General features: G+C 30.1%; 1 protein-coding gene and 1 non-coding gene across 3 annotated transcripts; both read right to left on the reverse strand.

Moving 5' to 3' along the window:
- Positions 1 to 1,305: 1,305 nt before the first annotated feature.
- LOC111294307 (beta-hexosaminidase 3-like) lies at positions 1,306 to 10,863 on the reverse strand. Of its 2 annotated transcripts, XM_022887571.2 has the most exons (14): positions 10,350 to 10,863; positions 9,664 to 9,738; positions 9,347 to 9,382; positions 9,145 to 9,256; positions 8,710 to 8,780; positions 8,441 to 8,571; positions 8,281 to 8,346; positions 7,057 to 7,157; positions 6,873 to 6,932; positions 5,888 to 5,921; positions 5,288 to 5,386; positions 5,154 to 5,213; positions 2,291 to 2,541; positions 1,306 to 1,621 (listed from the first exon to the last, which is right to left on the reverse strand). In XM_022887571.2, the coding sequence occupies exons 1-14, from the start codon at positions 10,668 to 10,670 to the stop codon at positions 1,455 to 1,457; spliced, it is 1,584 nt and encodes a 527-aa protein (XP_022743306.2). In that variant the 5' UTR covers positions 10,671 to 10,863; the 3' UTR covers positions 1,306 to 1,454. The 2 variants fall into 2 exon arrangements, with proteins under 2 accessions (XP_022743306.2, XP_089599584.1); XM_089743458.1 differs by lacking the exons at positions 1,306 to 1,621; positions 2,291 to 2,541 and adding an exon at positions 2,695 to 3,077 and having other exon boundaries at positions 10,350 to 10,793.
- Positions 10,864 to 11,645: 782 nt separating this feature from the next.
- Positions 11,646 to 11,767, reverse strand: LOC149515024 (U6atac minor spliceosomal RNA). The gene has a single exon (XR_016327924.1). It is a non-coding gene; the product is annotated as a U6atac minor spliceosomal RNA (small nuclear RNA).
- Between the last annotated feature and the right edge of the window lie 788 nt (positions 11,768 to 12,555).

The following is a 12,555-nucleotide window of genomic DNA, read 5'->3' on the forward strand; positions in this document are numbered from 1 at the left end:
GTCTTTAAGTAATTCAAAATGATGTAATCTTAATTGTTCACTTTATTTATATATTTATATTTACTTTTGGTGAAGTATGTTCACCATCTTTAAAGGTATTGCTTATGATGATATTGATTAAGTGTATGAAAAATGCTCATTAAATCCTGAGGATTATTTCACGCGAGTATAATTAAATGATCTTTCAATATACAAATAACATATGAATTGATTTTATGATAAGTAAGATTTTGAACAACGTTCGAGCTACATTTATTATCTGATAGGAGTTCGAATCTTATCATTTTCGTCCTCTGTTCGATGAATTAAATAAAATAATACAAAAAAACTTTAGTGGTAAGAAATAAATTTTAAAATTGTGAAGTCTTAAGTTCAAGTACCATAGTATATGAGTTTGATTTTAATTTTATATTAAATTTATCTAGTTATATTTTATTTTTGTTAATGAATTATTCAATAATTTTTTATATATGAATGTAATATTTGATTATGATTATAATTTTTTTTGAACTTGTAATTTTATAAAAAAAATAATAATACAAAAAAAAAAAATTATTCATGACATCTAAAAGATAAAAAATTATTCGAGAAGTTTTGCATATACATGTATAAGTTTTTTATCATTAAATTAAAGAATAAATAAATTACTTAATTTTTTAAATCAAAACAAAATATATTATATTTAATAATTTAAAAATAATGATTAAAAATCATACATTCGAGATAATTTCAACAAAAAATCACAAATTAAACTCAAACTAAAATTTTTACATTGAGTTAACAGATCCTTATCGATTGAACCGTTGGCATGTGCAAAATTGCGAATCATACTCGTTCGTTGAATTTTATAAGATAATCATATCAAGTTGCCAAAACAATTATGTCAGTGATACTCATGGCACTTAAGTGGACTCCAAAAACACTTCAATTATTCTTTTGGAGTTTATTGATAATCTTATGAGTAATACCAACACTTAATCCAAAATTCAATCGTGAAATATGAAAATGAACACTTGTGCTTATTGTATCTTTAAATGAAGGATTTGGCATATTGGAGACATTGTCACTACATGCCATGACTTGTTAAATTCACTCAAATTTTTGGATGCCAGGAGGGGTTTTTGTTTGAAAATTGAATAAGAAAAGAGGGCTACAGTAGTTATTTTGACCTTTTAAAAAATTTAATCATTTCCTTTCCACTTCTTTCACCCCAATTTGGTAAATTGAAAATTGAGAGTTTTAAAAAACAGTAAGTTCAGATTTATTAGACATCATTTCCCCATGTACTACTTCCCTCCTGGCATATAAGAAAATAACATTTCCTTCCATTGATGAAATTATCTAACCTTTTATAGAAACATCCACCATGTAAGAGATAAAAATGGGAGTTATTCTGGACCAATGCCTTTTTCTTTTTAACGATGGGGAATAATTGATACAAGTGAATCAGCAAATTATTGCTCATAGCAAGAACCTGGACCTTCAGGGGCAGAGCGGCCTTGTCCAGCTAATGGAGCAGCTGCAACTCCTCTTTGATTCAGTAAACACCTGAAGTGTGCCAACCGTCCAGTTACTTCTCTTGGATTCTTAGCCAGCTTATCATAGGGTGTCCATAACCTCTCTGCAGTTTAGATAGGGGACAAGAAGAAGAAAGAATTTGGTTAATGCGAGATAAACTCAATATCAAGACAATACTTAAGTTCTGATTTAGGTTTCTGAATTTTCAATATAAAATTAAAACTAAAATTAATTAGGGTCACCCATGCATTTGGATCAAGATAGGTGCATGCTTATACTTGTTTACCTGAGCAAGTCATCTTATTCTCGTGCTTATGCTTCTGTCCATATATAGTTTTAAATACAGCATTTAACTTAAAGCCATATCAAAATGCATATCAAAGATTTTGCTGCTCTGATGATTCAACCCAGAGCCTAGGATAAGAGTTACTATTAATCAATTAACAATTACTTCCGAATGGAAAGCTAATAATGCCAAGTGCAGTTAGCTGTCCATGTAAACCTTAATGTTATAGTATAAATACCAAGTATTTCTCCAATCTAATAAACTTCATCCCCTGTTTCTGGACCAACAAAGAAAGTATGTGGAATCTTTTCCATAAAATTTTTTCTAACCAAGAAACTCATAACACTATATTATATATGGGAGCTCCAGGGGCTGACCTAATAATTCCAACTTCAGACTTGTAGAATCTAGGGTATTAGTATTACTTATATGGCAAGAACATCATAATATGCAAATAATCTAATGTTAATATATTATATTAAGTACCTGCAGCTGCTGCAGCACGTGGCCATATGGTTTGTTCAATATCTGAACCATCAATGGTTTCACCCCACATGCACACCTCCCCTCCAATAACTAATTTCTGTTGCTTCAAGTTTGTAATATTTGTGAGCGGCTCATTTGCATAGAATTCCTGCCATGTAGTGTCCAAGTGGTCCAAGTACCATTTGTCCTGGTTGCTTACAATGCATCTTAACCCAGATGCAACCACTTGTCGAGCAACACCACCACCAAGCCTGCCAAAGAATCTTAAGCAAAAATTCAACCCACATGAACTCTTGAATCAAGCAATATACATTACAGCATTGGTATTGCATCACTCCAAGTGAATTTTAGAGCAGTATAAATAAGGAACATAAAATTTATCATCAACATTTTAAAAACCAGACCGGACAAATAACCATTTGTGAGAACATTTCTAGATCCAATCGGTTTAACAAGAAAGTTGACAGTAATGGTTTTTAGCTCAATGTTTGATTGTCGTTTAAAATTTGAGTGATTGACAATTCAAATCTAGCAACTTGAAAAAATCGTTTAAAAAGTAAAATAGTTTAAGTTTGATTTTAGTAAATCAAACTGCTCAAGCTTTGCACAACCTTTGACAGATTTTGACCAAATCTGTAATAGAACCAGCCAGTCCAATCCATTTTCTTTTAAACAGCTGCTGTACAAGAATAAATGCACAAAGGCTCCACCATATGCTTGAATCATTTTATTATCAATGGATGAAGGAATGGGGGCACAACTAAAGATTAAGTTTTCCAGTAGTACCCTGTCCTAGCAAAAAAGGCAACATAGGTATTAATATCTTAAAAGATAAAAATAATAATTTGTTTAGCTCACAATTTAATTGTTCTATAACAATTAAGAGGATCATAGTTCAAACCTCCCAACTGCCAAAAGAAATTTAAAAGTAAAAAAGTAGATGAAATTTGATTTTGAAAAGTTGAAACTAATCCACTAATTTGGCTGGTTTATACAAATTTTGGCCGGTCTTTAACCATGCACCAAGGCTTTTCTTTTTTTCAAAAAAAAGAAAATTTTCTTCAACATGTATTACTAAGAACAAGTTTACTTAAACAAGGCATGGCTCAAAAACATACTGATGCTTTGCTCAGTTTATTAGATTTTTCCTAAATGGAATTGCTTGGGAATAGTATAACAGTCAAAGAAACCATGAATTTCCAAAAATTTTTTGTATTTGGGTTACAATATAACAAAATTTCAATTTTATTAATTTAAAAATGAAATTTTAAAACCATAACATTAAGGTATAAATGAATCAAGTGACTTGTGAGTTATTCTAGCTTGACTTGATGAATACTTGAGTTTGATTTGTGCAAACAAGAAGTTCAATCTTTGTAATACTCTCTTCAAGTAGGTATCGAGATTTATCAATTTTTTTAATTTTTAATATTATATAGATAAAATATAACATTCATTTGTATAATTTTAACTTTTTTATAGAGTTTTATTGTAATTCATTAAAATTTGTTATTACAATTGCAAGATTTTTTTGTTAATTATTATTTTTCTTAAATTATTTAAAATAAAGGCCCAAAGTTGCAAGAAAAAAAATGATTTTGAGTGAAATTTAAGAATTCATCAATGTACAAAAGAAACACAAATATCATATATATGTTAAATTAGATGGAAAGATGTAAGATGAACTACAAATATTTATATATATATGGAGTCAGAATCAACTTACACAAAAAGTTTTATGAGATTAAATCATTTTTTTTCATTTTCAATTATATCTTTTGTCCTTTAGATCTATTCAAATAAATGATTAAAAAAAGTCTAAAACTTTTTTAGTTTTCCACTTATGTAAGTTAATCCCTCCTATATATATATATATATATATTGAGAGAGAGAGAGAGTGATTAAATGATTAAAAATGATTAAATGATTAAATAAATGATCTATTCAAATAAATGATTAAAAAAAGTCTAAAACTTTTTTAGTTTTCCATTTATGTAAGTTAATCCCTCCTATATATATATATATATATATTGAGAGAGAGAGAGAGTGAAAGGAGGGATTCACTTAGACTAGTGTATGTCTTACACTTTTTTGAACCCTTGGACCAAAATTATTAAATTTAAAAATATAATTTTAATTTAAAATTTTAATATAAGTGTCCAAAAAAAAGTAAGAGTTACACAAGTGTAAGTGGATTATTAGATATATGATTAAAAATTCACTTACACTAGTATAAGAGTTATACACTTTTTTTACCTTTGGATCTAAAACGTTGTGTAAATGTTATGGATTTAATTTTGATCCAAAGGTAAAAAAAGTATGACTTTTATACTGGTGTAAATGGATCTCTACTCATATATATGTATATAAAAATAACTCCATGTACAAAAAGAAAAAGAATAGGGCTACGAATATTAATTTGTTTGTTACTTCATTAATTTTCTATCAAATATCATTTTCTAAAAAGCTATGGAAACTCCTTGAAACATTTTGTAAGAACTTCATATTAATCAACTATCTAAGTGGTCCTTTAATGACCAAAAGGTAGTAATTATAATTAACTTTTTCACTTCCTTTAATAGATCCTTGTTATTCTAAATTATAAATTATGAAGTGATAAATTTAATTAGAATAGATTTGCATTTTGAGAGGATATTTTGTCTTCAAAAACTTCACACCCCTTAAACTACTTTCATATACAGTGTAGAATTTAGATTACTTGTCAGCAACAGAGAAAAAAAAAGACAGCATTTCCTTTAAGTTTTTTAAAAGCTCTCTTTGCAAAAAAAATGCAGCATCACATCTATAGAAAGAATATAATGCATAAATTCTCTAGGTTTGAGAGATAAAGAGTAGGACATACCAATTGTGAACCACAGTCTTCCTGCTCAATTTATTGCCAAAGTCATTGAAGGTCTCCTCCCTGTTATATTCAATATGTGAATAGGATGTACAGTGTTGTTGTTTGATTAAATAGCTCTTCTAGAAGATGAATACCAGTTAACAATTTCATATCCATGGGACAAAGCTACATTTTGTGCTCTCAAGACAAAGTACTGATACGCTTGAGATTCATTCATACCATGCTCTCGTAACCTACAAACCAAGCAGCAAGAAAGTAAGAGTCCTGTAAATGGAATAGATATTGGGAACATGTTAATATCATACCATGATGAATCATATGGAATTAAAAAAAAAAAAAGAAGTTTAGCAGTATGACATTCATGCACTATTTACAGCAATAACAGAACAATTATAAAGAAATTTTCAGCAGTGGCAGCTTTAGGTTGTGTTGAATGCATCAAAGGAATGCAAAGGAATGATGAAATAGATAATTTTATATCAACAACAAACTAAGACTCTCCCCACTAGCTGAGGTGAACTAAGATATGTCACATCAAAACTACTAAAACATGGGGGGACAGAGAATAAAACCTGTATATTACTCATAGCACAAAAGCAGGACAAATCTTTGCAAAAGAACAATTGTAACATTTCCATAGAGTTTGTAAAAAGGAATAAACTGATAACCAGAGTAAATATTCATTTTCATTCAGAGGTGCAGCAAATCAACACATAAGATCCTAAACTTCTTACCATTTGCTTATATGAGGAGTTATGGTCCAACAACCTGAAATTATAAATGAAAGTGGTTGGATCAATAAACTATTAACCTCAAATTATATAAGATATAAATGTACGCTTCAAAGTATACAAATATATCGGGAAGAGTAATGTTTAGAAAATGATGAATAGGTCCACAGGATATGTGGCTCTTGCCCTCTTTCATAAGCTATGTTCTAGAGACAACTTGTTTGATATTGATAGAATGAATTAGAGATCATTCTACAAAGACAAGAGAGCCCTGGAAACTAGTTTACCTGTTAGGAGATAATCTTAGAGATCAATTTAGAGAAAGTTTAGAATTTCATTTAATTGTCATGTTACCCAGCAGAGGTGTAGGAAGTCGACATCTATCAACCTACACAAATAAAATGTTGGGTTCTTTAGAAAGTTTTCACTTAGAGAAAATATCCCTGAGCATGAAAACCAACAATGTCTGGAATAAAACCTCTTCATTCCACCATTTTTATTTATTCGTCAGCTTCTTCACTTTATCTCCTATGGGGGGCATTATTATAGCTTTGGACACAAAAGTAAGAGGTATGAAAAAAAAACTATTCCAGATGTCATATAGATTATAAGAGAATTTTGGGTATATGGATCATCAGCAGCTGAAGGTCAAAGAATGTTGATTTAGAATTTTAATATAAGCTTGACCAAAATAGCTTCTCCGTTCTGGTTGAACATTAAAAGGAATTGAAATGAGTTGATTTGTAACAATAGAAAGTAACAAATTCAAGAAATGCTTAAAAGACAACAGTTTGGAGTATGTGACAGAACATATCATGATTATCCAAGGAAATGTAAGTACTCCTATGAAAAGGCTGCCCCCATCTACCACACAAATTTTTGGGAACATAATAGTTTTATCCCAAAAGAAGCCTCAAATAAAAAATTATAATTAGCATCCTATAATAATATACAAGTAGGAATTATAAGATAGTATGATTTAACTTACTTGTATTAACTTCATCACCTCCCAAGTGAACAAATTTAAAGTTAAAGATTTTGCTGAAATCTGAAACAAGAATTCCAATATCATTAGTTGAATTTCATTTTCATTCTGTTATACAAGGAAAGAAAAATTGCAGAGTCATTTCTTGATAGAAATAATGACATTGAGGGTAAAGTAAGGAGATCACCTGAAAGAATTCCATCTATTACTTTAAATGTAAATTCTTTGCTGACATCAAGAGGCTGTTGACAGTCCTTCGATGGCCATAAAGAAGGATAACCAGTCCCCCTAAAGAATTAAAACCGCAGTAACTCAAAAAATTATAGGACAAGGCCAAAAGAAAGAACATGATTTTTTGGACATACATCCTGACTTCAGTTTTGCAATATCTATCAGAGTTTGTTGTGTGTTTGATTTTGATCACAAGTATTTTAGTATAAATTAAGTATGCAAGACCGGCTATTTATGATAATTTGGGTCATGCAAACCACAAAGATAGTTGCTGACATCAAGAGGGTGTTGACAGTTCTTCGATGGCCATAAAGAAGGATAACTCGTACCCTAGAGAATTAAAATTGCAGTTACTCAAAATATTACAGGACAAGGCCAATAGAAAGCATGTAAATTTGTTGACAGACATCCTGACTTCAATTTTGCAATATTTATACGTGTTTGTTGTGTGTATTTGAACACAAGTATTTTAGTATAGATTAAAAATGCAAGACTGGCTAGTTATGATAATTTGGGTCATGCAAACCACATAGATAGTTGGCTATGCAAGATATTTTTAGTACTGATCTTTGTCAATGGTGGCCTCACAATTTAATGAAACATTTGACAAAAGTTGATAGTGGTTCCATGAGCAACTCCTGTTTAATTCCAATTCTCTTGCAGGAACTAGGCAGAAAAACCATATATTATTGCACCCAACTTTCTCTCGTACTGCTTGTCATGGTCTTAGAATTTCCTTCCATGTTTAAGTTGCATCATAACCTTTTAATAAAGAGCATTTGAAACTATTCTTATTTCTTCTAGAAGAAATGAAATTATGTAGTTTAGCTATTGCCCAGAAATTTTTTTTTGGTAAGTAGCTATTGCCCAGAATTTTGTTTCCATGTTCTCTGCTCTAGAGTACGTATGTTGATGTAACCATAGTTAAAAGTACCAGCCTAAAGCGTGGTCAATTATCAGAAAGCTTAACTTTTATTTGTAACTTGCATTCACTAAATAAGCAAATACAGTCAGATACTTACATAATTTAAAGATTACTAACTGTAATTCCCAAAGAACCTTTATGACAGGCAAAAAATTAGCATCTTCATCTATTATAAAGTATTGCTTATTCGCAAAAGAAAGCATATTACTAAGAAGAACAAAAATGTACTTTAAGAATGGAGAAAGCATATACTACCATGAGCGAGCATGTCCTGGAACATCAATTTCAGCCAATACATTTATTCCTCTTTGTTGAGCATAACTGCAAAGATTAAAAATACACAAATAAAAAAGAATTGAAGTAGTCAGATAGTAATTATTATTTGGATCATGTGAGAAAGAGGAGAATCACATGCCTCACAACTTCAGCAGCATCAGCCACTGTATATCGTTCTGAAGGTGAATAAGCACCATCCCACAGTTTAGGATATGATGGTATCTCCAAAGGGAAAGATTGTGAATCTACAATGTGCCAATGCAATACATTCTGTGTGAAAACAAGAAAGAGTTACTGCTTAAAGGCTAATTCTTGTGGTGTTTCACTATACAAATCAATCCACTTAGTCAAAACAATCAGGCGGAAAGAAATATTCCAATTGAAATATGTCATTAAAGCATTACATACCAACTTTGCATAGGACATGGAATCAATAACTTTCTTAACAATCGGCAATGGCAAATAGTGACGAGACGTATCTACACCAATTACCTCAAAAGGTCAAATCATTATTTTGAAAAAGAAGACAGAAAACAGAGTTAAGAAAGATTAGTTAAGAAAGATTATTCTATCTTTATATAATTTTCTCGAACCCATGAAGATGCGGCAGTTTAACTGCTATTCCACCCTTCATTAAGTTGGTTGCTGAAGATGTATAATGGCCAAAATGGGCAGTATCGTATATTTGTATATATTTTAATATTAGCTAACAGCTAAAGCAATACCAAAATGAAGTCCCTAATTATTTCAATATAAATCAAAGATTACTCTCTACACATTGATTTTCCAAGGAAATCAACGCCATTAATCACTTAAGCATGTAGTAGAAGGGAAGTATCTCACCAATTAAGAGGCCTCGATAAGAAAATCTTGGCTGATCAATAATAGTCCACGGGGACATGTGAACTTCAAGGACCCGACTTGTAAAGTTAAAATGACATAATTGGCTGAATGTCTGCAACGTTATATGACAAACCGTATATTCTAAAAATTTTTGAATTCACAATAATGTCAACTTAGCAACAAGAATTATGCTGGCACTAACCTGAAGCCCATGTAAAGCACCATAAACTGTCTGTGCCTGCATTGTTCAAAACAGTTTGGAGTTGATAATAAGATTAGGTAAATTCAAAATAAACTAGTATAAAATAAAGTACCAATATTTTGCAATTTTTTCCAACAGACAATCAATCCCTTATCACAATCATAAACCTTCAGGTGTATTTTGAAATTTGCCTCCTTCAAGAATAAAAGAACTCAAGAGGCATATTTCTTCTGAAAACACACCCATACAGTATAAGGCTACGGTAGGTACTTTTATATGGTAGGACGGACTAGCAATCCCATAAAATTCGAACTAACCTCAAGATGGGCGTAACCTGGGTTTTCTGGTGATGGGACCGTTAATTTGTACGACTCATCAATGCCGTATTGTAGCTGGAACCAAAACCACAAACAAATTTCTTCAAATTACATAACCATCAATTGCCTTCACCAAATCATATACTCCCACTACATTTTAATAACTTCGTTATCAAGAAAATATTTTCACACTCCACAATCTCAGACAACGAAACAACCGGGGCCGATTGGAATGATGTGAGAGGTGTCATGGACACCTAAGAATTAAAAAAAAAGAAAATAAAAAAAAATTATCTTAAAAACTCCAAAATTTTCCTTTTAGAAAACTGGAAAATAAGAAAATTTATTAAAAAATTTTCTTCTAAGCCTCCCAAAATTTTTGTTGACACCTTTTTCCTAATAAAATTGATAAATGCATTGGCAATATTTTATATATTATAAGTGAATATTCTGAAAAAATTTCTGGATCTGGCATTAAAAATAACTTTAATTTCTTTTTGAACTTGCGTCATTTCACAGCTTTACTTTCCTTTTCTTTTATTAGCGAAAAGCGAAAAAAAAAAAAACTGAAAAATGGGTGAAGTGAAGTCATCATCATTGTCTTTTTTTTTTTTTTTCTCTGGGAAAAAAGTGAAAATAATAATAGAAAAAAATCAAATAAACAAATAAAGAGAGCAAAAGAGAACCTGGTGGTTTGAAGAGGAAATAACTATATGAAGACCCCGGAGCAGAGGTGAAAGGTGGAGGGCAGAGAAATTGGCTTCAATAATATGATCCAGTCTGATGACAGCAAGCATCCTGTTGAATGCGTCTTTGAGTAGTCCAGAGTCATAGTTAGTGGAGTGCTCGAAATCGTTGCTCAAGTAAAGGTGGCTGTGGCCGTAACTCACCGACGCCGGCATTGGCCATATCTTCACCTTATTATACTCACTCTCGCTAGTCACTAGTAGCGCATTGCTCAACGCTAGCGCCACCACCATAGCAACCAATAACGCTTCACTTGCCATTTTCTTCTATTGACAAACTAAAATCTTTATTTGCTGCTTTTATGTGCGTTACAATTTGCAATTTATTAGCAGAGCTAAAGAATCTACTTTTTGAAGGTCGGCAGCAAATGGAATTATGCGATCGATGTTTGCCCTTTCTATTTATTTATTACCTATCTGCTGGGAATTGCATTATCTTCCAAATGATTGGATTATTTTTATTATAGTATTAAAAAAAAAATATATATATATATATTTTCATGGATTTGAATCTGATTTGTGTTAGTGTAACTATATTAAAATATATTTTTTATTTTATGAATTCATATTTGATAGTATATATATATATATAATATTATCGGTATGATCCACATTACTATTTTGTTTTAATATAATTAAATATTTAAATTTTAAAAATTATTTAATTTTAAAGATTTTAAAATTTTTTATAATTACATAACAAATTATGGTGTACAAATAATATATAATATTGTACATCGACAAAATATCGAATATAAATTATTTGTTTTATTTATAAATCATTATTTGATATATTAACAATAAAAATTTTAATTTTACAAATAAAATTAAAATAATAACATCTATATCAAATTTTTTTTATAATTGAAAAAAAAAAAAAGACTTTAGGTGGTAATCACGGGCGGGGGTTGGTGAGGATGTTTGTGCCGCATTAAAGAAAAAGAACAAGAATCCGGCCCCCTCTCTAATTTGTCTCCTCTGCTTTGGTGCATCTATTTATGAATCAATCATCAATTTGTTTTTATCAACCACCTTTGTCAACATCTAATCATGGTTTCACCTTGTTGGTTGAGAGATGTCGTTTCACTCTTATTCTTTTATTCATAAAAATTTTACTATAAATATATTAGATGCTTTCTTTATAGAATTAAAAAATAATAAAAAATAGCTTGATAATTTGGAGTAGTGCTTGTCATTTACTTATATTCCATTATTCGCTGATATAGAATATTATCAACAATGCATAAGAGATCCAAATGAAAAGTGGGTAGCCTTAACCGGATTCGTTGGTGATAAGCAAGCTTCAAGGTTCCGTCCTTGTCAGTGGAGATGCCAACCCTATCTTTTTTTACTAACTCCTCCTCAAACTGGGTACTTCAGTTTTGCTACTACAACTTGATCAAAATTAAAGCTATGGAGTTTTGGATTGTCATGAAGAGCGATAAGATTGCTTAACGTTAAGTTGCTGATTTGAGGTGTAGGCCGTGCACATCCTATGGATTCTGTCACAATTAACACTTATGGTATTCTTGAAAACCTGAAACCTGCGATGGATTCACCTTTTATGTTATGAAAATCTCCAATTTTTTTTTTCTGGATATTCTTAAAAATTGAAAAAAAAAATTGAAAGAAAATTGTAATAACCATCCTTCTTGTTATAAAATTGATAAATTTATTGATAATTTATATATATATATATTATAAGTGAACATTTAAAAAAAAAAAATTCTAAATCCTATAAACTCAAATAAACTATTGTGGCCCTAGTTATCATAACTAGATTTAATAACGAGTCATTCAGGATAACGGGTCATTGGGTCACTAGTTCAATTGTTAGAACAATCGAGATCAATTGAGTTGTTTGTCAAACCAATAAATATATTTAAAAAATACAAATATTCTATAAAGGTAATTCATTACATGATAAATAATAAAATTCTTTTGTAAATAACTTCATACTTAAAAAATTAGCTCATGTATTGCATTATTTTTTAAGTCAAATTATGAATTTAGTTCTTATACTATTATGAAATTTAAAATTTAGTTCATATATTATAATTTTTTGAAAATTGATTCCTATACTATTTGAATATGATAATATTAGTCTAATTGATAACATTTTTATATAATCTCCGTTAATTTTAAT

The sequence above is a fragment of the Durio zibethinus genome, chromosome 14, assembly GCF_047325235.1.
Source record: "Durio zibethinus cultivar Kanyao isolate XHJ-2024 chromosome 14, ASM4732523v1, whole genome shotgun sequence".
Classification (NCBI taxonomy): Eukaryota; Viridiplantae; Streptophyta; class Magnoliopsida; order Malvales; family Malvaceae; genus Durio; species Durio zibethinus.